This window comes from Podarcis filfolensis (genome assembly GCF_964270895.1).
Source record: "Podarcis filfolensis genome assembly, chromosome: 16".
Taxonomy (NCBI): Eukaryota; Metazoa; Chordata; class Lepidosauria; order Squamata; family Lacertidae; genus Podarcis; species Podarcis filfolensis.
The window spans coordinates 2869410-2895894 of NC_139620.1; the positions used below are offsets into that span (position 1 = coordinate 2869410).

At 48.7% G+C, this 26485-nt stretch overlaps 1 protein-coding gene across 2 annotated transcripts in view; it reads right to left on the reverse strand.

The window, feature by feature from the left end:
• Window positions 1-3235: 3235 nt before the first annotated feature.
• SNX27 (sorting nexin 27) overlaps window positions 3236-26485 on the reverse strand; it is a 44084-nt gene continuing 20834 nt past the window's right edge. For both annotated transcript variants that reach the window (XM_083591224.1, XM_083591225.1), the window contains exons 2-13: window positions 24150-24381; window positions 19095-19287; window positions 17177-17241; window positions 13656-13760; window positions 10643-10721; window positions 9788-9951; window positions 7976-8065; window positions 6968-7117; window positions 6697-6825; window positions 6398-6457; window positions 4774-4836; window positions 3236-3465 (exon numbers count right to left, since the gene is read on the reverse strand). In XM_083591224.1, coding sequence (XP_083447350.1) covers window positions 3418-3465; window positions 4774-4836; window positions 6398-6457; window positions 6697-6825; window positions 6968-7117; window positions 7976-8065; window positions 9788-9951; window positions 10643-10721; window positions 13656-13760; window positions 17177-17241; window positions 19095-19287; window positions 24150-24381 — 1378 coding nt within the window. In that variant the 3' untranslated portion in view covers window positions 3236-3417. The remainder of the gene's footprint in view (window positions 3466-4773; window positions 4837-6397; window positions 6458-6696; window positions 6826-6967; window positions 7118-7975; window positions 8066-9787; window positions 9952-10642; window positions 10722-13655; window positions 13761-17176; window positions 17242-19094; window positions 19288-24149; window positions 24382-26485) is intronic.

Genomic DNA, 26485 nt, shown 5'->3' on the forward strand with positions numbered 1-26485 from the left:
AAGACAGAACCCTGTGGCACCCCACTAGTCACTCTTCTCCAGGATGAAGAGGAACCATTGATGAGCACCCTTTGGGTTCGGTCAGTCAGCCAGTTACAAATCCACTGAGTGGTAGCATAGTCAAGACCGCATTTTACCAGCAAAGCCCACACTGACTTGCAGAGATCCTCCAAGTTTCAGGTAAGGGACGTTCTCAGCTCTACCAGGAAGGAGACCAGGGACCTTCTGGCCGCTCTCCCATATGAGCTGCGGCCTTTGCCCTTGAAACAGAACACCATTCCAGTCCTCATGGTTCTTAGTAAAGGCAGGTTTAAACAAGGATGTAAGATGCTGCCTTAGAGCAAGACAGGCCACTGGACAATGTAGCTCAGGACTGTCCACAACAACCAGCTCTGCAGGGTTTCAGGCAGGGATCTCTTCCAGTCGTATCTGGAGATGTTGAGGATGGAACCTGGGATCTTTGACATGCTCACTCTTTGAGCAAAGATCCTTCCCTGGCATATACACTGTAGCTTGCTACTCTCTGGACTCACAGCTGTCCATGGAGGCGCAGGTCAATTCTGTGTCCAGGGCAGCTGTCTCCCAGCTCCATCTGGTATGCAGGATGAGACCCTCCCTGCCCACGGACTGTCTCGCCAGAATGGTGCATGCTCTAGTTATCTCCTGCTTGGACTACTGCAATGCGCTCTATGTGGGGCTACCTTTGAAGGTGACTTGGAAACTACAACTAAGGATTTCTTGCCCTGCTGCTCCTGGCTGGCCACAGTGGGAGAGCGAGATGCAGGGCTTGATGGGCCTTTAGCCCTGCTCCGAAGGGCTTTTCTTACACTCTCAAGTCAGGTGTTGACTCTTGAACTTGTGGGGAAAGCCTCAGAAAAGCACCCAAGTGTGTGTCCAGTGGCAGTGAAGTTACACCTGCTTGGGCATGATCTCACACCCTATTTTTCCATTAAGCCCAACTGCAGCCCCTACTTCTTCTAACATGTGGGCAAATGATTTAGCTCCTCTGCCTACAGTACTGTGACCATGGGACCATGGGCCTTCTCCAGACACTGGGCACACGAACGCACACACGCCACCCTGCTTTCCCTGCTCTGGAAGCCTGGCCGAGAACGGGCCACCACTCCGGCTTGCTCGGCCATCATCTCCCGTGTTGTTTTAAAGGCCGGAAACTGGCCTGCAACAGACCCGGCCCCACCACTCTTGGTACGCCTCCTGGCGGGAAATCTCGAGCCATAAATGCTTTGAAAGAAAGAGGGTGGGGAAGACACAGCTTCTCCTCGCCTTGGCCACATTTGCACCACACATTCAAAGCGCTATGATACCACTTTAAACCAAAGCTGTCAACTTTTCCCTCTTCTTGCGAAGAATCCTATTCGGAATAAGGGAATTTCCCTTTGAAAAAGGGAAACGTTGACAGCTATGCTTTAAACAGTCACAGTTCCCCCTCCCAAAGAATCCTAACAAAAAAAGATTTTTTTTCTTCCAGTAGCACCTTAAAGACCAACTAAGTTAGTTCTTGGTATGAGCTTTCGTGTGCATGCACACTTCTTCAGATACACTGAAACAGAAGTTGCCAGATCCTTCTATATAGTGAGAAGGTGGGGAGGGGTATTACTCAGAAGGGTGGTGGGAATGGGTGATTGGCAGATAGCTGTGATGAGCCTGTTGACGACTCTTAACGACTGCAATAGGTCTTACAGGAAAAAGCAAGGGGTGAGAACTATTGCAGTCGTTAAGAGTCGTCAACAGGCTCATCACAGCTATCTGCCAATCACCCATTCCCACCACCCTTCTGAGTGATACCCCTCCCCACCTTCTCACTATATAGAAGGATCTGGCAACTTCTGTTTCAGTGTATCTGAAGAAGTGTGCATGCACACGAAAGCTCATACCAAGAACTAACTTGGTTGGTCTTTAAGGTGCTACTGGAAGAAAAAAAACTTTTTTTGTTTTGACTATGGCAGACCAACACGGCTACCTATCTGTAGCCAAAGAATCCTGGGAAGCAGCGATTTCCGGAGTGCCTTGGGAAGAGGGACTGACTGTTAAAACACCCTGGAAATTGTAGTTCTGGGAGGGGAATAAGGCAGAACTCTCCAGCTGCCAATCATGGCTGTGCTGGATAGCAGTTCAAGCAACAACCATGTTTCCATGATGGTGGGTTCTAATCTTGTAAGGAGGGAGGGTGGAATTTTCTTTCACCTCCTCTTCTCATCCAGCCCCTCTTTGCTCAATTTTAAATGCATGACGGTGACACTGACAAAATCTCAAATGCCACAAGGGTGGGGGGTGACAGAGGGAGTAGGTTTTATAAGCCCGGAATAGCTAAGGCGCCCAGATGGAATTATTAAATTTAAACACCGCCCCCCACAAAAAAACCCCAACAAAATCTTCAAGCTGAAATTCCAGAATTACAAACACAACTTGGATGTTTCAATCCAGTTGGAACCAAAAGTGTTTTTCCCGAAATGCTTTGTCCAGAGACTTCCCCCCACTTCTCCTGCCGACATCCCAAAACGCAGCCACAAAAACAGGGGGAAGAAATTCTCTCTCTCACACACACACACATTTAAAAGGGGCTTCAAGCATTGAAATTCAAACTTCTTTCATGGTTTCAGAATGTGGGATTGGACAATGATGGCATTTGAAATTTGTTTCGGCTCCAGTTAATTCCTATGAATGAGAGCAAAGGCAGCTCCTTTAATGCTGTTTTCCATTCCCGCCCCCTCTCTTCCTGGTTCCAGATTTATTTATTTTTTACGAGAGGAAAAAGAAGCACCACCGTGACAAATTCCGGAGGAAGGAAAACTCCGTGTAGAAATGTAAGCATTCTGAAAGTTAAATGGCCGCCGAGATGAAATTATATATATATGTATATACGTGTGTGATAGTTTGTATATATAATTTTTTTTTACATACATACATATATATGTCCAAACAGTGCAAATGGATGTACATTTCTATATCCAGTTTGTTTAAAAAAAAAAAAGGAAAAGGAAAGAACAGAAATAAACCCTCAGCAGAGTCCATCTTTGAACAACAGGAAGGGGGGCAAACTGTGGGGGGGAGAAGACCCCCCCATAATTTTCGGTGGTAAGAAACGGGATTCCCCGCTCCCATCTCCCTCTCTTCCCACCCTTCCTGCTTCCAACAGCTTGGCTGGATCCCTGCCTGCCCCCCCCCGCCCCCCCCAGTTGATTTAACATGAAATTCACAAATGGTATTATTAATATTTAGTTTTAAGGGCTTTAATACAATAAACCATTTTCCCCTCTCTCTTTTTCGTTTTTAAAAGTGTTAATTTTCAGGAAGGGGGGGCGGGGAAAGGGATAATACGTTTTGCTTCTCGGTCTGTCTGTCTGTGTGTGTGTGTCTGTGTGTGGTTGTCTGTTTTTGTCCATGGCGGCCGCGAGGCTAAGTCGTAATGTCTCTGTGCTGTGTCCGCATCATCTGAAAGATGTTCTGGAAAGGAGACCAAAAGAGAGAGAACGACGGCTGAGATACCAAGAGAAGCAATGGAAAAAGTGATCTACGGAGACAGACCCTCCCCACAAAATCTGCCTTAAAAGCTGCCAGGGTTGCGAAAGCATTCCTGGTGAACACTGACAAAATCCTCGGAAGGGGCTTTCATGGCCACCTTCAGCGGCGGGGGAACAGCAGGAGGCGAAAGTTAATAAAAGGAGGTTGGCCGGCCGGCCAGCAGACCCAGGTCCTCAGCTTGGGCTCAGGCACACACCGCCTTGCCCTGGAGTGATGGAAAGTCAGTTTCTCCAGGCAAAGAAACTACAAATCCCAAGATTCCAAGCAGGAAAAGTGATACTGGGCATGCTCAGAAGTGCACTTTCAAAGCAGGGATTGGGGAAGGACCACCCGTGGTGCACAGATGATGTTGGGATTCCCAAATCCTTGACCACTGGGCCACGCCAATTACCACTTCAACTGCAAATTATTATTATGCTAAGCCCACAATGTATGCACGTTAAACTCGTGCGCATTCAGCTTGACATGTGTGGCGGGAAATATATAAATAAAGGGGGGCAGAAAGAGAGCAGGGTTCTGGGGGGAATGACTTTGGCAACCCCACCCACCAACGAACCCAACCTGCTTTGGCTGTTTGCAATTTTGGCCTTAGGCGCAATCCCCAGAATGGAACGAACTCCCGCAGGAAGCTGCAGGCTTAACTTTATTAATAATATTAAAGGTAAAGGGACCCCTGACCATTAGGTCCAGTCGTGACCGACTCTGGGGTTGCGGCGCTCATCTCGCTTTATTGGCCGAGGGAGCCGGCGTACAGCTTCCGGGTCATGTGGCCAGCAGGACTAAGCCGCTTCTGGCGAACCAGAGCAGTGCACGGAAACGCCGTTTACCTTCCCACCAGACCTGCTGATCTACTTGCACTTTGAGGTGCTTTCGAACTGCTAGGTTGGCAGGAGCAGGGACCGAGCAACGGGAGCTCACCCCGTCTCGGGGATTCGAACCGCCGACCTTCTGATCAGCAAGCCCTAGGCTCTGTGGTTTAGAGCACAGCGCCACCCGTGTCCCTATTAATATTATTAGCAACACTTAGAAACTGCTGTTTTGAGCCAGATCAAGTCTTGGAAGACGTCTCGGCCCAGTTTGAAATGGGGCGCCTCTTTGAAGCAGACCAGAGAGGGGGGTTAGCTCTTCCCAACCTCAAACACGTTCCGCACAACACGGAAAAGAAGCAGAGCTCTTATCCTGCACTTGCGCTAGAAAACTGGGGGGTTGGGAGGGTCCTCATCCCCTTACCTTGCTGCACATGTTGTCTTTACTGCAGTTCTTGTTATCCTTGTCTGTCGCCTCTTCCTCCACCTTTGAAAGGACAGGATTGTTTTAAGAGGAAGTATGGAAGCGAGCGGCGGCCAATCAGCTCCAGGAGCAGAGGTGTCAGCCCCGCCTCTTCCTCCACCCTTCCAATCAAACCTCTTGAGGTCCACCTTGGCAGATCGCTTGTCTTCCCCAAACCAGGCGCACCTCCAAATGGGCTCTGACCACCTGCACTGTTCCTGCCAGCCCCAACGTCACATGGCTATGCCGGCAGGGGATTGTGGGAGTCCGAAACATCTGGAGGTGCACTAGGTGGGGTGGGAAGACTAAGGAGGCAACCAGGAATTCGGAGGCAGCGTTCCACCGGCTCCCACCAGTAATAAAAATGGCAGCTCATCCAGTTCTTGGCTTGCACGTGCCACATAAGAGCCCTGAAGCTAGATCAGGCCGAAGGGCTCTTCTAATTCAACAGCTTCTTTCTCACGGTGGGTAAACAGATTCTTCCAGCAAGTCCACAGGTGGGGCTTAGGGCCCTCATAATTACGGGACCGCCTCTCTTGGGATGCCCCGCAAAGGACCTTAAGGTCCATGAATAACCATAGCTTAGAGGTCCCGGGCCCTAAGGAGGCCAGACTATCCTCCCCCAGGGCCAGGGCCTTCTCAGTGATGGCCCCGACCTGCTGGAATGCTCTGTCCCATGAGACCAGGGCTCTGCAGGATTTAACCTCCTTCCGTTGGGCCTGAAAGACAGAGCTATTCCACCTAGCTTTTAATTTGAATTCAGCCTGATCTTTTATTTCCCTTCTCTTCCCTCCCCTTTTATGAAGATCATCCACTCTGAGACCCCACAGCTAATTCTCCCCTGGCCGCCTCACTGGCCCAAGTAGGACCAATTCAGCCAGCTAGCCCTGGGGATTAAACAATGCTTATTTCCCCTAAATTGATTTTTGATTTTTATTGTTCATGTTTTTATACTGTATTTTATGCTGCTTTTACAATTAAGTGTTTTAAATTTGTTGTTAGCCGCCCTGAGCCCGGTTTTTGAACTGGGAAGGGCAGGATATAAATAAAAATTTATTTTGATGATGATGATGATGAAGGCGAGAGCCCTCCACACTGTTACTCATAAGACAAGCCCTACCGGATCAGGCCAAAGAGGGACCACCTAGTCCAGCATCCTGTTCGCAAAATAGCCAACCAGATGCTCTATTACAGCCTTTCTCAACCTGTGGGTCCCCAGATGTTGTTGAACTACAACTCCCATCACCCCTAGATAGCAAGGCCAGAGCTCAGGGATGATGGGAGTTGTAGTCCAACAATATCTGGGGACCCACAGGTGGAGAACCGCTGCTCTAATAGGAAGCCTCCAAGCAGGGCCCAGCCAAGCAGAAGACAGCGATAGGAATGAACAGGGTCTCTGCCCTCTCCTGAAAGGAGCATCTCTTAGTGGCTGCTGCAGGACCACTTTGCAAAACCCTTTCCCAACCTGGCAGACAAGTTTTGCCAGTCTTGCGCACCGAGAACCGTAGGGGAAGAGATCTCCTTGTGGAAGGCAAAAACACGCTTTGCATCACGATATATGATGACACCAAACGTGACTCCTCACCTCTTTCCGCCACTTGAGCTCGCAGAACACTCGCTCAAAACATTCGTGCATGTAGTTAAACTGCAATGGGGTGGGAGAGAGAGAGAAAGAGAAAACACAACCATCTCTCAGGACTGAGGGTTTGCACCTCTCATTCGGCTACGCCATCCCAGCCGCAGCTGAACCGACCAGACGCCTCTTCCCCCCAAAAGATCAGAGGCTGGTGCCCCCTGGTGGCAGCTCCAAAAGCATCGCTAGATATTCCGTGCCCCTGCCGCCTCCCCGATGCCTCGCTGTCTTCCCCGTCGGCCCACACTTACGTAAGGGGTGAAGATCTTCACCCAGCGTGGCTTCTTTTCCCCCCGCGCGTATTCGAAGCAGAACGCCATGCCCTCCTCGTCGGTGTCCCATCGCTGCATCTCGTCCCATTCGAAGGCTATTACCTGGTTCTGGGAGAGCGGAGAGGAGGCAGAGGTGTCAATGAGAGAGAACGAGAGGGAACCTCCATGGGTGTGGGGGCATTTCAGCCACTCTCGCCCCGCTGCGGAGACCCACCCCAACCGCCCCAGCCAGGGACCCCTGGCGGCTGACCTCTAGCTGACCCTCCTCGGTGCAGGCATGGAGTTTAAAGTGCTTGATGCTGATGGCTGTGATCACGTGACCCTTCCGCCGCGAGTCGCAGGAGCAGTGCGGGAAGATGATCTCGTTGTAACCCTCGCAGGTCCGCAGCATGTTCAGGTACTGCAGGGGAGGAGGCCGCAGGAAGTGAGGGGGGATAGAGGATGCACCCTCCCTGCTTTCTAATCTGATTGGCTGAAAGGCCAGCCAATCAAGCACAGTCAGCGCTGCTCCCACATCCCACTTCTTAGGGTTAATTATAAAGCGATGCTTGCCCATTTATTTGCTCGTTTAAGAGGATTTAAAAGCCTCGATAAAATGCTTTCCAACCCTGTCCATCCAATGTTGGAACAGTAAAATAATAAATGGCGTATCGCCTTGTAATTCACTTCACTCCATTTTAACTCTCCTATCTAAAAGTATTTTTTGTGTGTGTACAGTTCTCTCCCCTCTTTCCTTTATCGGCTTCCTACTTAACATTTTCTTTTAATAGATTAAAATCAATAGAAAATTTAACTGTATTAGGAAAGCATAACCAGCATTAGACTAAACGTCTTTGAAAACGCCAACGTTAAAATTGGAAAAGGCACAAAAACGAGGCTGTCCTCTCACTGCTGCTCTTGGCTATTCATTACTAGGGAACCTCTGGCAACAGCAGCGAGGGAGGTTTTCAGACATTAAGGGCTATGAAATGCACAGCATAAAATCAGCTTATTTGCAGATGATGCCGCTCTTTTGATTTCCGATCCAATCCCATCCATCGCCAAGATTAAAACTTTATTAACTTGATGCAGTCAATGTGATCAATTCTAAACATGAAATACCAATCAAGAGAGAGGGAAAGGATACAAAATTCTGCATACGATACAGAAAAAGGTATTTCGCTGCTTCCAGGCGCTACAGCCCAGCAGGCAGGAACAGCAAAGCCCACATCCCAGAATGCCTTTCTCCGAATGGGGGGGGGTAGGGGACTTCCCTTACCATGACCATCTTCCGTTGCTCACAGAGCTTCTGCAGCTGGTAGGACTTCTCCTCTGCTTTTATGTACCCCTTCTTCACGTCATCAACAGCCTGGATGACATAAGAAGCATTCAGAGACCGGCCTGGTTCTTCGACTAGGGCCGACGCCAGTATTTTTTGTTTCTCCTTGGCTCGGCTACCACAAGATCACCCAGGTATGCCTAGACCAGCTTTGGTCACCCTCCATTCCACTTCACTGTCAATCTCCGTGTTTTGCTTCAAACGCCACGCCAGCTCCTGACGTCCTGTCATTAGGACTTCCAAGTTTCTAGTCCTTATGCTTAAAGCCCTAAACGGACTTGGTCCAGTATATCTGAAGGAGCGTCTCCACCCCCATCGTTCAGCCCGGACACTGAGGTCTAGCTTCAAGGGCCTTCTGGCGGTTCCCTCCCTGCGAGAAGCCAAGTTACAGGGAACCAGGCAGAGGGCCTTCTCGGTGGTGGTGCCTGCCCTGTGGAACGCCCTCCCACCAGATGTCAAAGAGAACAACAACTACCAGACTTCTAGACGACATCTGAAGGCAGACCTGTTTAGGGAAGCTTTTAATGTTTGATGCATTACTGTATTTTAATATTGTGTTGGAAGCTGCCCAGAGTGGCTGGGGAAGCCCAGCCAGATGGGCGGGGTATAAATAATAAATTATTACTATTATTATTATTATTATTATATAAAGGTATTTTTAATAGGCATCCTATGACCGCCTGACATACAGTCTAGCATTTTGATTCTGTGTCAGCTTTATTAATGTGCATTGTTATTAGTTTTATCAAAGTAACTGCTGATCGTTATAGAATGTTTTAATGGTCTGCTGACTGCCTGTAAAGAAAGCAAAGTACAGGTAACTTGCAACTTACCTACATTTTACTTTTGCGATTGCAGCTTTGTGGGGGGGGGGCGTAATACATAAATAAATGGAGAGTGGAGGAAACCCACTCTGCATTTATTTATTCCACACACACACACACACCCCTGCACTAATATGCAATGGCAGCACCCCAGAGTCCCCATGCCACCTTCCCAAAGCCAGGTGAGCAAGGTGCTGGACTTCTGGCCCTGGCACCTCCTTCCCAAAGGCAAGCAAGCAGCCCTGCACCCTTGCAGTGAGTGGGCCCAGTTCCAGGGGTTTCTGGCTTGCACAATTTTGCTCATATGTGCAGTAGGCTCATATGCGCAGTAGGCAGGGACATAAACCCCTGTGTAAGATGCGAGTCACTTGTAGTACAGTGGACGCTCGGGTTGCGAACGTGATCCGTGCAGGAGGCACGTTCGCAACCCGCAGGGTTCGCAACCCGCAGTGCTGCGTCTGCACACACACGGGTTGCGATTCAGCACTTCTGCACATGCGCAAAGTGCAATTTAGCGCTTCTCCACATGTGCGACCGCCAAAACCCAGAAGTAACCCGTTCCGGTACTTCCAGGTTTCGGCGCGTCCATAATCCGAAAAAAAGCAACCCGAAGAGTCTGTAACCCGAGGTATGACTGTATTCTGAAAGAGGGAGGAAAACTTCTCTCTGCCCACTGTCACTATGCCATGTATAATTTTAAACACTTCTGTTCATGCTACCCCAGCTGCCTTTTACCTCCTTCTCCCGCTCCCTGGAAAGATTGCAACATGACATGTCGCATATGGTCCTCTCGTGTCTCTACAGGTACTGTTCGTGTGAGACCCTCTGCAATCCGGGAGCGTCTTCAAAAAGAAGAGCCCGTGAAGAGACGGACGGACACACATACACAAAGACCGTGTGAGCACAGAGACCGCCCGAGGGCGCCCACCTGGTGGAAGAAATAGGTGACCGCCAGGTCGTTGTCGTTCAGAAGGACCTCCTCCTCCGTGGTGAAGAGCCACTTCCGGATCGTCAGGCAGGTCCCTGGCACGGCCGAGGTGTAGTTCTGCACGTAGAGCTTGTGGGGGAACTCGTTGGGCGCCAGCTTCCGCACTGTGTGGTGGGGGGGATGCAGAAATGTGGGGCAGGGGGAGGAGGAAGTGAAGAATTGGTAACACATATGCAGAGGGTGCTCATTTAACTCCCCGCTCCCCCCACGGATCCACAGACAAAGATGCCTAAACTCGCACCAGATCCTTTTTAACCAATCTCACTTCCTAATTCCAGTGGGTGGCCCTGAATTACAATATTCTGGGTTGTGGGAAGAGAGAAAAGTTCATTTACCGTATTTTTCGCTCTATAAGACACACTTTTTCCTTCCTAAAAAGTAAGGGGAGATGTGTGTGCGTCTTATGGAGCGAATGCAGGCTGCACAGCTATCCCAGAAGCCAGAACACCAAGAGGGATTGCTGCTTTCACTGCGCAGCGATCCCTCTTGCTGTTCTGGCTTCTGAGATTCAGAATATTTTTTTTCTTGTTTTCCTCCTCCAAAAACTAGGTGCGTCTTATGGTCTGGTGCGTCTTATAGAGCGAAAAATATGGTGCTTCCTCCGCAACGTGTAGAATCTTATAAAGGTATCATGCATTTCCCCCCACTTAGCAGTTTCTCGGTTTTTTCTGGATTTTGTCTGCTGCTTGAGCTTTTCCCTCCTAGGGAAGGGGCTCAAGATGAAATCTCTGAACATGCAGAAGAAAGACACACACCCCACACACTCTGAACCTCCCACCCGGCTTCAGGCCTCACCAAAAGAGTGATTGATCACTTCAAACAAGGCAAAGTAGTTGGCGGTTGTGCTGTCCATCCCAACTTTGGCAGCAACAGCCTGCAGGGCAAGAAGAGAAAGAATAAGCATCAGACAAACTGGGGGGGGGGGTAGTCCCTGGGACAGTGGAAGGCACAGCAGGGCTTCCTCTGGGCACACGACTGTCTCTTCAAGGGATGCTAATACACACACAGAACGGCTGGCAGGGTTGTCGCTTGCAGAACATTCTTCCATCTTTGGTGCCCTTGGGTTTCGTTATTCTGGTCTCAAGCACATGAATAAATATCTCAAATTATATCAATAAACAGCTCAAATAGCTCAAATCGCCTGTTCAGGCCTTCCCACCACTGTCGCCACTGAGTACGCAGTCTGATAATGTGAAAACTGGTCACTCCACAGACGTTAACTGCAGCTGGGATTTCAACAGCCCAGCAGTGGAAAACCTTTCAGAAAATCTACCTCTGTCTTTGTGTCATATACGAATGTATGGACTTTGGCTATAGCAGGAAGAAATAACATCAGTTGCATGCCTCCAGAAGGACAGAGGACCCAGAACTCTTTTATGTCAGCTGGTGCAACTTTATTTCTTATGGTTTGGACACAGTGTGATGAAATACCCTGCTGTTGCACCTTTGGGTTGTTAATAGAGGTCATTATTATTACAATAAAAACATGAATAGAAAACCCCTTTCAACTCAGTATTTATCTACATATGCACACACTGCTAGATTACATTATACGTGTCAATTCTGTCACACTGTGGAGTGACCAACTGACAGGGCTGAATGCAGACAGGGGCTCACTCTGTTAGCCAAGATGTTTTCATTTGCTTTTAATGCTGTGGCCCATCCTGGCACCTTAGAGCAGTGTTTCCCAACTTTGGGTCTCCAGCTGTTTTGGGTCTACAATTCCCATCATCCCTGGTGACTGGTCCTGCTAGCTAGGAGTGGTGGGAGTTGTAGTCCAAAAACAGCTGGAGACCCAAGGTTGGGTAACCCTGCCTTAGAGTGAATGGCGAGTAATAAATTAATAAGTAATAATCGTAATAGGTTTCACTGTACCTTAGGGCTGTTTGTAAAGGTTCTTATGTTACAACAGTAATAGTAATAATAATAATGATGATGATGATGATGAAAAGTGGGTGAGCTGCTAATTCTCAAGCCAGACTCTGAGGCCAGAGGCATGAAGCCTGACCCAACCCCCACATCTGCTTGTTATTTTAGAGCAGCGGTTCTTAACCTGTGAGTCCCCAGATGTTGTTGGACTATAACTCCCATCATCCCTGAGCTCTGGCCTTGCTAGCTAGGGGTGATGGGAGTTGTAGTTCAACAACATCTGGGGACCCACAGGTTGAGAAAGGCTGTTTTAGAGCAAGGACTGAGTGCAGCTTCTTCTTGCAAAGTGATTCAGGCTTTGGAGACGGTTAGGTCAGCTCTTTGCAATTCAGCCAGTTTCAATTCCCAATATTAAGGCGGTGGGGGAGGTGTGAGAGGAGGAGGAGGAGGAAAGGGCTGGGGCTTTGAACTGAGCAGGGGTGGGAAAGGCTGGCGACAATGGCCTGGCCTTCTAGCTTCCTCTGCTTGGCGCGGAGAGCCTGCCAAGGCCTCATTCTGCTCCTGGAGACAGGCAAAGAGCCACTCATAATGGCACACCCCGGTGCAGACAGCCACGAAGGGTGCCCCACACTTCCCTTTTCATGTCTCTCAGGGTGGAGTTTTCCCACACAAACGACTCAGTGCGTCACGGGCAGAAGTTAGGCCTGGAGATACCCTCTGTCTGAAACCCGAGACAGCTGCTGCCTGTCTGTGCAGACACTGCTGAGCTGGATGGAACAAGAGGCTGGCTCGGTAGAAGGCAGCTTCTCACATTTTAAAAAGTCTAAGGAGTCTTCCTTAAAAACAAAAGCAGTGCATAGAGTAAAGAAATCCGAGCCTGTTTGTTTCTTTCTTTCTCTGTTGCCAGTGAGGAATCGCACTTCCTGCCCTGTTTCCCCAAAAGTAAGACCTACTTCCAGTTTTGCCTCTCGCTGTAATATAAGGCATGCCCCCGAAAATATGACCTCCCCGATAATAAGGCCTCCCCTGAACATAAGGCCTCCCCGGAATATAAGGCCCCCGAAGCTACCATAAGGCGTCCGACTCCTCTGGATCATAGCGGCGGATGCCGCCGCGCAGCTCACTGATTGGCTGCAGCGCAACCGGAGCTGTTCAGGCAGTGCGAGGTCTCTTTAAATCAGAGAGCCTGTGCCGCCGCCAGGATAAGCTGCCGCCTGCTGCTCGCTCTGCCATGACGGAGTCTGGCTGACTCATAATAATAATAATAATAATAATAATAATAATAATAATAATAATTTATTATTTATACCCCGCCCATCTGGCTGGGCCTCCCCAGCCACTCTGGGCGGCTTCCATAAGAACCAAAAATACAGTAAAATATCACACGTTAAAAACTTCCCTGAACAGGGCTGCCTTAAGATGTCTTCTGAATGTCAGGTAGTTGTTTATCGCTTTGACATCTGCTGGAAGGGCGTTCCACAGGGCGGGCACCACTACCGAGAAGGCCCTCTGCCTGGTTCCCTGTAGCTTTGCTTCTCGCAATGAGGGAACCGCCAGAAGGCCCTCGGCGCTGGACCTCAGAGTCCGGGCAGAACGATGGGGGTGGAGACGCTCCTTCAGGTATACTGGACCGAGGCCATTTAGGGCTTTCAAGGTCAGCACCAACACTTGGAATTGTGCTCGGAAACGTACTGGGAGCCAATGTAGGTCTTTCAAGACCGGTGTTATATGGTCTCGGCGGCCGCCCCCAGTCACCAGTCTAGCTGCCGCATTCTGGATTAGTTGTAGTTAGACAATCAATATGTACCATATTCTTCTTCATGGAAAAATAAGACATCTCCCGAAAATAAGACCTAGTGCATCGTTGGGAGCAAAAATTAATATAAGACACTGTCTTATTTTCAGGGAAACAGGGTAGATGCCCCCCTGCCCTCCTCACCTGATACACCTGGTCCGTGGTGCTGTTCTTTTTGACCCGGACGGTCACTGTCGTGATGTCCGGAAGCGCCACTCTGAGCTCCACGTCCGACACGCCGTTGTAGTTCTAGGGTGCAAGGGTGGGAAGATAAAGCCAGGATTTATTTATTTTTGTTTACGGTATGCCTCTCATGCTCCAGTCCCAGGTTTTAAAATCTGGTTTCTCAATGGCAGAAGGAAAGGATCCTCAGCTATGAGGAGCAATGTCGCAAAGAGAGGGGGAAAGAGAGGGGAGCCAATAATAATAATAATTTATTATTTATACCCCGCCCATCTGGCTGGGTTTCCCCAGCCACTCTGGGCGGCTTCCAGCAAATACAGTAATACACCAAACATTAAAAGCTTCCCTAAACAGGGCTGCCTTCAGACGTCTTCTAAAAGTCTGGTAGTTGTTGTTCTCTTTGACATCTGGTGGGAGGGCGTTCCACAGGGCAGGTGCCACCACCGAGAAGGCCCTCTGCCTGGTTCCCTGTAACTTGGCTTCTCGCAGGGAGGGAACCACCAGAAGGCCCTCGGCGCTGGACCTCAGTGTCCGGGCAGAACGATGGGGGTGGAGACGCTCCTTCAGGTATACAGGACTGAGGCCGTTTAGGGGTGGGGAGGAGAGCTTTGGCCCTCCAGACGTTGCTGAACTGCAGCTCCCATCAGCCCCAGCAAGCATGCCCAATGGCTAGGGGTGATGGGAGACGTAGTTCAGCAACATCTAGACGGCCAAGAATTCCCTGCACCTAGTCAAGTGGAACCCTGCATTATCAAACTGGATTCTTTCCTAGCATGAGAGGCTGGGGGAATTAAGCCTGCCTAAAAGGGTATGGGGCAGCCACCAGTCTGGAAAAGCCTTTGGTCCCACCATAATGAGAGGGGGTGGACTGTGTCTTCCCTGTATCATGGGGGACACCCTTCTGCACACAATTCATTAGAAGTACAGTTGTACCTCAGGTTAAGAACTTAACTTGTTCCGGAGGTCTGTTCTTAACCTGAAACTGTTCTTAACCTGAAGCACCACTTTAGCTAATGGGGCCTCCTGCTGCTGCTGCGCCGCTGCTGCATGATTTCTGTTCTCATCCTGAAGCAAAGTTCTTAAACCGAGGTACTATTTCTGGGTTAGCGGAGTCTGTAACCTGAAGCGTATGTAACCTGAAGCGTATGTAACCCAAGGTACCACTGTATAGGTAAACGTAAAGGGACCCCTGACCATTAGGTCCAGTTGTGGCCGACTCTGGGGTTGCGGTGCTCATCTCGCTTTATTGGCCGAGGGAGTCGGCGTTTGTCCGAGGACAGTTTCCGGGTCATGTGGCCACCATGACTAAGCCGCTTCTGGCGAACCAGAGCAGCGCACGGAAACGCCGTTTACCTTCCCGCCGGAGTGGTACCTATTTATCTACTTGCACTTTGATGTGCTTTCGAACTGCTAGATTGGCAGGAGCTGGGACCGAGCAACGGGAGCTCACCCCATCGCGGGGATTTGAACCGCCGACCTTCTGATCGCCAAGTCCTAGGCTCAGTGGTTTAACCCACACCGCCACCCGTGTCCCTTATACTTTTAGAAGTATACCCTGCTCCAAAGGAGCCCAGGGCAGCAAAAGGATCGATACTAATACAACTAAGACGTCTTTAAAAAGCTTAAATACAACCTTCTAAAAAAACAATTTAAAACTCATAAAAGCCATCACTTGTCCTTAAATAATTTCAGAATTTCCAGGAAGGGAACTCTCAGCTATCAAATGCCTGGGTGAATAGGTGTGGGTGGGTGTTGGGGGTGGGTGGGGGTGTTCCCCACAAACGAGGAACTACCACTAAAAAACCCCTGTGACAGGTCAGGCAACCCCCCGTGGCAGTGGCACCACCCACAGGGCCTACGCTGCTGATGGCTGGACCCGAGACGGTTGATACAGAGGATGGAGCTCTTTGAGGCGCCTGGGTCCCCAAGCCCCATGTCTCAGAAGGCTCTTTGCCTGGAGGGCCAAGCAAGTTCTTGCTCCGGAAGGGCAGCTTCTATCTACACCCACACAGGAGGTTCGATATGCACGTACAGGTGGGGGCCTTCCCCCCCCCCCCAGGACGCCTTGTTCTGCTTTTCCCGTTTGTTGAGATGTCTGTCCCGCTCTTCTGCCAACTATGTCCTCCGCAAAGAGGCTCAAAGTATGCCGCTCATAAAAATGAAATGAAATGTGATGGGCCAATCCACTTAAACAGAAAGCAGGAGTGTGGGTGCTAGTTTTTGAAAAAACAACAACTAAGAACTCAAGACACACGTGATTTCCCAACTCTCCTGAAATGCCTGGCAGGAAAAGTCTTTGCTGAGCTTCTCAAAGCTCTAAACACCTTGATGAGAGAAGCCGGGGATTGAACCGACAGCCTTTTGTTTATTTATTTATTTTTTTGAGAAATATTTATTAAAGTTTTACAAAAACAAATATACAAAAACACATAATAAAAGAAAAAAAGAAATAAAAATAAACACACAGAAAAAATAAGAAAAATTAAAAACAATTCCATGTTTCATAACTTAAAACTCATTTGCTTGTTTCTTTGACCTCCTCACACCTCCCCTTCTTGTATTCCCATTTAAATAATCAAATCAGCAAATCCTCACCCTCTTTCATTTATCTTATCTCTATAACTTAACATTTTATACCTCTGTATTTTCATCCATTATCAATTCATTTTTGCATATTCTTATTAACTTTGTTGCTAATACCACTTATTTCCAATCCAACATCATTTTAATTATATTTTTACCTATTTATAACCCTTTTTCCATATTCTCTTAAAGCATTACAGCTGGAAACCACTTAATTTCTATCCAACATCATTCAGCCTTTTGTTTATTATTTACTGGGATGTTGTTGCACTGATAGCCCACCATTTTCTGCAAAGAGCTCAAGATGGTGTGCATGGTTCTGTCCCTCATCATTTAATCCCCACAACAATCCTGTGAAGTAGGTGAGGCTGAGGGGCAGGGAATGGCCTAAGGTCACCCAGTGAGTTTCAGGGGCAAGTGGGGATTTGAACCCTGGTCTCCAAGGACTTAGTCCAACACTCTAAAGGTAAAGAGACCCCTGACCATTAGGTCCAGTCGTGGCCAACTCTGGGGTTGCGGCGCTCATCTCGCTTTATTGGCCGAGGGAGCCGGCGTACAGCTTCCGGGTCATGTGGCCAGCAGGACTAAGCCGCTTCTGGCGAACTAGAGCAGCACATGGAAACGCCGTTTACCTTCCCGCCGGAGTGGTACCTATTTATCTACTTGCGCTTTGACGTGCTTTCGAACTGCTAGGTTGGCAGGAGCAGGGACAGAGCAACGGGAGCTCACCCCATTGCGGGGATTCGAACCGCCGACCTTCTGACTGCCAAGTCTTAGGCTCTGTGGTTTAGACCACAGCGCCACCCAGGTCCCTGTCCAACACTCTAGGGCACACTTTAAGCATCAACTGCACATGCTCTGGCACCTCCCTTGCAGCGTCCGGTTTTTTGCTCGCCTACCTCATCTGACTCTGACAAGAACTCCTGCATGATGTCGCTCTCCCCGATGACCCGGATGGAACACACTGCAGAGGGAAGGAGAACGGCTCAGTTAACGGGCAGGAAGTTCATACAAAAATGGCATTATACACCTGTAAGGTTATATCATATCAAAATCTGGAAGAACTGTTGGAGGAAATGTGGAGTGATGGGAACGTACAGTCATATGTGGTGGGACTGTCCATTAGTTAATGAATTTTGGAAACAGATTGGTATAGAAATATCGGAAACTGTGGGTAGGAAGGAATATCTAAATTAACGGTTCTTATTAGTATGAGTAGCACTGAGTTAAAAACAAAAGAGGAATGTAAATGGGTAAAATTGATGGTAACTGCAGCCAGCCAGATTATAGCGAGTAATTGGAAAAATGCAGAAGAGTTAGAGGTGAACCAATGGAGAAAAAAACTGAATAATATTATAATTTTAGAATATCTAACTGTGAAGATAGACAGAATGAAAGGGTTTAAGGTCCGTGAGAAAGAGGAGGATTAGCTTGAGAAGATATTGAATTATTTGGGTAGGTTTGAACAATTTGGGGCAATTAAAATGTTAGAAGTTAAATAAACCTTGTGGGTGGAGGAGTGTTAACGTATATAAAATTGTACATATGGTTGATTTGAATATGTTATTATTGATTATGTATACTCAATGTATCAGCCACCTGGGGGTTTCACTATTTGTGTTTTGGTTGTTGGTAAAAAAAAAAAAAAATTATTAAAGTTAACGGGCAGGAAGAGGGAACTGGCAGAACAAGAGGAGGTCTCAGTCCCTGGATTGTTTTCAAGGTTCCTTGGAGATTAACAGAGTGGTGGGTCTGCCCCACTGCCAAGCACAGACCCCCACCTGCTGATTCCAAGGCCACCCCAGAACATTTAGCCTGTAAAAAACTGGGGAGGGGACTGTATTATGTGCTTACCAGGTGGGCTGATAATGCAATTTATGTGGGGATGGAGAGGGAGGTAGTGCCCCACCATCCAGTACTGATCCAATGCACACCTCCTTAGCTACAGGACTGGGTGCTCCCAGGATAATCTTTGCACCTTCTGCCTTATCCAGACTTCCATGCCAAAGGAGGAATCTGAAGGGCTGGACGGGAGGCAAAGGCTGTTTCCTATCGACCTCAATTCTCAAAGCTTCCAGGGCAGCCTGAGAGGCCTTCTGGATGCTTTCGGGACTACAACTCCCATCGTCATTTGCCCATGCTGGCTTCTGCGGCTGCTGAGACTTGGAGTCCAGCCACATCTGGGCGGGGCCACAGACATTTCCCAGGTGATCGATCGAATGAGGTCTAACCAGTTGCATGATTTAATGCATCTGCTTATTCTCGTAACTCTAAATAAAAAATGCACCTGCTCCGAAAAGGAATTCCTCCCCGCCAAGCCTTATAAGGAATGCCTCTTTTAAGAGGATGACTTGTTACCTTGCCCTGAAAACAGGTTCTGTTGCTTAAATTTCTTAATCTTAAATTACTGGTGCTAGTTTTTTCTTATTGACACTTTTATTGGTGTGTGTGTGTGTGTGTGTGTGTGTGTGTGTGTGTCTATATATATATATATATATATATATATATATATATATATATATATATATATAAAGCCTCTTTGAGGCTTGCTGAGTTGGGTTTGTTTGCTTCTTACAATCAAGCCGTGTATAAATGTTTCAGAACTAAATAATAAAATAAATGCATGCAAAATCTGTGGCGTAATTCGCTGCAGGGGTACTTTTAAAAATCAAATTATTAGCCTTTCTGAAACCTTGTGTTTCAGCTCCACTTCTAATGAAGCAGCTGACCAAACGGTGGTTTGTTCAGCTGAATCGGCTGTCAGTGAAGAATATGCCAACGGCCCCCTCCCCGACACACGTGCTCTTGTCTGCGTACCCTTTTCAAGGTATTCCTCCAGCCCCCGCCGCCTGGCATCCAGCTGCTGCTCTGACAACGAGAAGGGCCACTTGCCCGGCAGGCGGGGGAAGGTGAAGCTGGCAAACTCCCGCTTCAAGTTCTGGTGCAGGATGGCGAACTCGCGGTACCGCTTGGAACACAGCTGCCGGCCTGCCATGTAAACGTTGTAGACCTGGGAAGGAGGCAGGAAAAGGGCAGGGGGGAAACAAGGTGAAGGCGAGTCCGTGTATTGCAAACGTATAATAAAACCATAAACAGTTACAAAGAAAACATCAATTAAGGACTGCCGAAGGATGTACTCAGATCCAGCAACAGTGCTGGGGAAGGACAGTAGCTCAAGGGTAGAGCAGCTGCTTTGAGTGCAGAAGGCTCCAGGTTCAATCCTGACTGCATCCCCAGGTTGTTGTTGTTTAGTCGTTTAGTCGTGTCCGCCTCTTCGTGACCCCCTGGACCAGAGCACGCCAGGCACTCCTGTCTTCCACTGCCTCCCGCAGTTGGGTCAAACTCAGGCTGGTAGCTTCGAGAACACCGTCCCACCATCTCGTCCTCTGTCGTCCCCTTCTCCTTGTGCCCTCCATCTTTCCCAGCATCAGGGTCTTTCCCAGGGAGTCTTCTCTTCTCATGAGGAGGCCAAAGTACTGGAGCCTCAGCTTCACGATCTGTCCTTCCAGTGAGCACTCGGGGCTGATTTCCTTCAGAATGGAGAGGTTGGATCTTCCTGCAGTCCATGGGACTCTCAAGAGTCTCCTCCAGCATCAGAATTCAAAAGCATCCATTCTTTGGCAACCAGCCTTCTTTATGGTCCAGCTCTCACTTCCGTACATCACTACTGGGAAAACCATAGCTTTTACTATACAGACCTTTGTTGGCAAGGTGATGTCTCTGCTTTTTAAGATGCTGTCTAGGTTTGTCATCGCTTTTCTCCCAAGAAGCAGGCGTCTTTTAATTTTGTGGCTGCTGTCACCATCTGCAGTGATCATGGAGCCCAAGAAAGTAAAATCTCTCACTGCCTCCATTTCTTCCCCTTCTATTTGCCAGGAGGTGATGGGACCAATGGCCATGATCTTCGTTTTTTTGATGTTGAGCTTCAGACCATATTTTGCGCTCTCCTCTTTCACCCTCATTAAAAGGTTTGACAATTCCTCCTCACTTTCTGCCATCAAGGTTGTGCATCCCCAGGTAGGGATGGGGAAAACTCCCCGCTTGAAACCCTGGAGAGCTGATACTGGTCAGTGCGGACAACACTGCGCATGATGGACCAATGTCTTGACTCGGAATAAGGCAGGTCTCTTTGGTCCAGTTAGGGGGTCGATAAGCAGAATGCCCCAGCTATCTCCCAGGCTGTTTACCTGACTGTGTTTTTTAAAAAAATATAATACGTTGCTGTTTGAACTCCTGTTTATGGATATTTTTCTTATCAATCAACTTTTTGTAAGCAGGAAGTTGCCTTACATCAAGTAAGACTCACATCAAGCTCAATATTGTCCACACTGGCTGGCAGAGTCTCTCCAGGAGATGGAAACCGGGACCTTTCTGCATGCAAAGCAGGTGTTTTACTACTGAGCTTGTTTTGCTTATCCAAGCTCTCAAACACCCCACACACGTTCTCGTTATTCCGTCCTCTTAGCCCAGCTGTGCCAAAAAAACCTTGAAGTTCTTACCATCAAAAACTCTAATTTGTTTCTTAAGGAGAATAACACAACGTAAGTAACTGCATAATCTATAGAGATGCACTGCCCAGGGCGGGGGGAATAACAAACCTCTTAATTCTGCCCTAAAATCAGATCTCCCTCCAGTATGTTATTTGGTAGGGTTGCCATACATCGGGAATTTTCTAGACGCAGCCGGAATACTGCAGTCGGAAGCAGTGTCTGGGCAGAAATTGCTGAAATGTCCGGGAAAATCCAGATTTATGGCAACCAATGTCGGAAGTCTAGATTTCCTTAAAAATAGTTCAAAAACTTCATATATATTTTTTGAGATTTTGCAAAAAAAAAAAGGTCAGCAAACACACAGACTCCAATTTAGCACATGATCCTTTCTAAACAAGCACTTTGCCTCTCCTTGGAATATAGTTCCTGTTTCACAAGTGGGGGGGGGAGAGGAGAGAGGAAGGGGGTGGAAATCAATGCAACATCCGTCTCGCCCGTTCAGTGAGCAAACTTCCCCACTGTACTCAGAGCCCATAAATAAGCTGTCTCATTCCAATTACTGATGAGTAATTTATAGCCACACACACACTTTCAAATTGGCACAGGCTAAAAGGTCCCAAACCCCACAAGACCAGATGGGATCTGAAGGCTTCACTGGGTCCTTTGGGAGTTCGTGGGCAGCAGGCTGCTTTGGCACAGGCCGGCACAGCAGATGGGCACACGCCCCACTCCTGCAGGGCTGGCACATGACCAGGAATAACTCCGCTTTTCAATGGCAACCCACGAGGGGTGGGCTATGTTTTGGAGAACGTTCGAAAGAGGCAGCGTGAAGCAGCTCTGGAATGGGGATGGGACGTCCTTGGTTCCTCCTGGGCAGAAGAAACAGTCGGACAGAGTGTCCTCTGCAACAGAATCACCTTATCCTGGCTACTTTACTCAGTGCATAGCAGGATAAGGACAGCCGGTGGTTTTCACAGAGGGGAGTCCAATGGCAAAGAAGTCCCCCTGGAGTGGCCATGCAGATAACACGTTTTGCTGCACCTAGGTCGCATTCAGGCCACACACTGAAAGGACATCGCTTCCCCCAAAGAATCCTGGGAGCATAGTTTGTTGTTGTTGTTTAGTCGTTTAGTCGTGTCCGCCTCTTCGTGACCCCCTGGACCAGAGCATGCCAGGCCCTCCTGTCGTCCACTGCCTCCCACAGTTTGGTCAAACTCACGCTGGTAGCTTCCAGAACACTATCCAACCATCTCGTCTCGTCCTCTGTCGTCCCCTTCTCCTTGTGCCCTCCATCTTCCCCAACACCAGGGTCTTTTCCAGGGAGTCTTCTCTTCTCATGAGGTGGCCAAAGTCTTGGAGCCTCAGCTTCAGGAGCTGTCCTTCCATTGAGCACTCCAGGCTGATTTCCTTCAGAATGGAGAGGTTTGATCTTCTTGCAGTCCATGGGACTCTCAAGAGTCTCCTCCAGCACCAGAATTCAAAAGCATCCATTCTTCGGCGATCAGCCTTCTTTATGGTCCAGCTCTCACTTCCATACATCACTACTGGGAAAACCATAGCTTTTACTATACGGACCTTTCTTGGCAAGGTGATGTCTCTACTTTTTAAGATGCTTTTTAAGAGCATAGTTTACCCATGCACAAAGCTACAATTCCGAACACCCTTAAACTACAGTTTCCTGGCTTCTTCAGGGGAAGCTTTAAATATGTTGCTCTGGATGTGGCCAAAGTGAGGTTGGCTTTCTTTCCATCACCAAAAGAGGAATCTCAGAGGTGCATCACACATCGTCATGTTTCCTTCACCAGGTCGGGTCAGAGTAGAATTTGCTCCAAATGCCCTCTCCTTCAGAGGTGAGGCCAATGGCAGCTAAACGGGTTGCGGAATGCCTTTCGCAAAGCATTCACCCAGTGTGCGCACACAGCCTGCTCTTATCCTGATGAAATCGGTTGCCATTTTTGTCAAGCCACAACAAAACAGCCATTTTATCGTTTTGGATTCATCTGTTTATTGGCAATTTCCCAGCCTTACCCTTAGAAAAAGTCATGAAGGATAAGGCTACCTGTGGCTACTAGCCAAAATGACTATGTTCTACCCTCCCCTGTCAGAGGCAGAATACCTCTGGGGATCCCAAGCAGGGAGAGTTGCTGCTGGCGCTCAGGTCTTGCTTGTGGGCTTCCCAGGGGCACCTGGTTGGCTGCTGCGAGGGCAGGACGCTGCATTAGACCCATCACGCTCTTCTGGTGTTCCTGTGCCGTGGGCTGAACCTGGAACCACTGCCTGCCAAGAGGATGCTCTGCCTCTCAATCCATCCTGCTTAGGGTTGTCTACACCAACAGGAAGAGGCTCTCCAGGGTTTCAGGCAGGGGACCTGTGCAGCCCTCGCGGGAGATGCCTTGAGGGACTGAACCTGGGACTTGCCATGTGCAAAGTCTACCACTGAGAAACAGTGGCCTTGCTTGAATGGAGACTTGCGTTAAGTAAGTTGGAGTTCTTGTTATTAAATATATCAAGAAATGGAGACTTGGACATTGGAAGATACAGCGAGAGCCGTACCCAGATCAAATCTGGGAGTCTGGGAGCGTTAAGAGTTGTCAAGAGGTCCCTAGTCTCCTCCCATAGCGACAATTCCTATACAGTGGTACCTCTGGTTAAGAACTTAATTCGTTCCGGAGGTCCGTTCTTAAGCTGAAACCGTTCTTAGCCTGAGGTACCACTTTAGCTAGTGGGGCCTCCTGCTGCCACCACCGCGCGATTTCTGTTCTCACCCTGGGGCAACATTCTTAACCCGAGGTACTACTTCCGGGTTAGCGGAGTTTGTAACCCGAAGTATTTGTAACCCAAGGTGTTTGTATCCCGAGGTACCACTATAGTGGTTTAACAAACAATCACTCTTTCACAGGGAACTCTGGGAATTGTAGCTCCTAGGGGAAAGGGTGTGTGTCTCCTAACAGGTCACAGCACCCTTAAAAAAACTACAGCACCCAGAATCCTTAGGGAGCAAAGCCATGGCTGCTGAAAAATGACATCACAGTCATGTGTGGTGTCTTTGAGTTCTTTCTGCTTGCCGGAAAGCTAGGGGATGAGGCGTGGAGTTGCCAAAGACTTGCACAAGCAGTTTGGAGAAAAGGGGACTCCTGCTGTTTTTTCCCTCCTTCACATTAGAAAACAAGAGGAATCCCGTTCCTCTTCCAGAGACGAGGAGACAGACAGGAGAGTTGCGTACGGGCAAACACTGAAGGCCAACACTCTCTTTTGCCCAAACATTTGCTAGCCGGACTCTATACCAGTCAGGGAGCAGAAAGACAAGCCAGAGCATTCCAAAGCCCTCCGTCACGAGGCACAGGCACCCAAAAGGGACCCCCCCAGCCGGGCTGGTACTCACCACAAACTTCTCACCATTCTGTTCCACATGCTTGTAGGTGGGGATGGAGATGGGCACCGCCTGCTTCTCAGTGTAGTCGTAGAACGACTGGCCCAGAGAGTCGTCGCTCGGGTCGAGGTTGTCGGCCTCGTGGGGGGGCACCGACAGAACCGTCAGGATCAGCTCCTTCTCCCCCGCCCGGATCAGGTCCACCACTTGCTTGTGCGTCGCCCCTTCGACGTTCACGCCGTTCCTGGCAGAGGAGAAGGGGGAGACGGTTGTTCCACAAGCTTGAGGCAGGTGCCAACGTTATTGGAGTCAGTAATAGCAGATAAAAACGTGTGCAGAAACTGAAGCGACAGAACAGCTCTAGGGTTTGAAAATCAGAGGAAAATAAAGGGACAGGGGGTGTTAAAATTCAGGACTTTCCCTGCTGCCTTACGTCTGGTGTATCAGGCCCCTCTTAAGACGTGTAAAAGGCTGGGAAGAGATAGGAACAATCCCAGGTGAGAGTTAGGATGAGCCATCTTTTGTGAGTGGAGAATTACTTTTAAGAGAGGACTCCGTATTCTACCTATTCTATTTCTATTTTTTGTAGCAGCTATTTTATCGTATTATGAAAAACTTTAATAAAAATCTCATTACAAAAAAGAAGTGTGCCTAGCTATTGCTTGCCAGCATCATTTAGTAATAACCTGGGTGGTGTGTGGATTTCAAGATGATCTCTGCTGCAAGCTGCCCTGCTTAGCTGCGCAGACTCCTTTTTTACAAGCTTCCACTTGGAAATAAAAGGAGGGTGGCAACATGAGATCAGGCCTTTCTACACTTGTGGGGTGCTTTCCCCAGGAAGTCTCGCCTGGCACCATCTTTTGGAGGCTCCAGGCAAAGACTTTTCTCTTTGCCTTGGCTTTCGGCCCTTGATTTGAATGGTGGCACTGTGGCCTCTAAGTCTTATCTGTCTTATCTGTTTAGCTGTGTTTTTAGACCGTTGTTGGAAGTTCCTAACTGGTTTCAATGCAAGTTGATCTGTGTCACTCCATGCGAAATGCAACTAACAAATATTATAAATAAGCTTGCCATTGAGGGCTGCTAGATGTCCTTTGCTCTCATTCTTAACTTCTTCTCTAAGCCACTGAGCCACTAGCCCAGAAACCTATGCAGTAAAGACGATTTGGTGGAAATATTTGGAAAGTGATGTCTATGGGGAGGAGGTGCATTTAGAGCAACCTGACGACTTCTTCTTCTTCTCTCTCTCTCTCTCTCTCTCTCTCACACACACACACACACACACAATGATGGGAGCTGAAGGGGCAGCAATTCTTCAGGAGACACCTTGCAGCTCAGACTAGTTACTGACTAAGGCTGCAGAACTTGCCCCCTGCTGCCCTGTTCAATGCCATTTACAAACTCGACAGGAGCCTGTTACATCCCGTTTAAGGCACACGCGGGCAAAATCATTTGGGAACTTGGGAAGGAAATGTTTTGTAAACAGAGCTGTGCGGGAGGCGGGGGGGAAGGCAACTTTCTGGCTCTTGAAAACGCAACACACACACACACACACACACACTTCCCCCAATAGAGAGGAATTTCCTTCTCTGGGGACTTTTACTTGCAGAGAACAATGCCTCAAAAGTCCAGAGGAGCTTGGGCAAGCCTGAATTCAGAGAGAACATTGAGCTTGAGGGGAAAATCACCCACGGGGAGCCTCAGACATTTATGTTCAAAACAACAACAACAAAGCAATAGGCAGATTAGAAGCCTGTATCCTTACAGCAGCTACTAGACTGTGCGTAAAACTGTTAATTAGAGGCACTGAGTCCCTGCACATCTGTGGCGCTTGGTCTCCCTCCAGAGCGACCAAGAGAACAGGCAGGTCGTCCATGTGCCCCTCTGCAGGATAGCAAGAGAGCCATTCCCCAGCTCCGTATATTAAGAGTCCAATTCACCAATGCAAGACCAAATGAAGAACAGGAAGTGTGGAAGGGGGAGACCTCCAAGGAAAAGAGACAACCATTGCCAGAGAGCAAATGCGGTGTGGCAGTTAAAAGGGAGTCAGAGTAGGACCAGGGTTCAAATCTCCCCTTGGGCATGAAGCCCACTGGGAGTGACCTTTGGCCAGTCATTGCCTCTCCATCTAAGCTCCCTTTCAGGGTTACTGTGGGGATTAAATGATTAAATTCATGCATGCCACCTCAAGCTCTTTAGCGGGAAAAGGTGGGATGCAAATGAATAACTAATTAACCACAACGCAGGGGGGGTTCTAAAAATGTGAAGGCCACCCAAATAAACAGGAGGGGGAGGCAGAGACATTTTCTCCAGGCCTTTGCATGCTTAAGGGGCTGCTCTACCGCCACCAC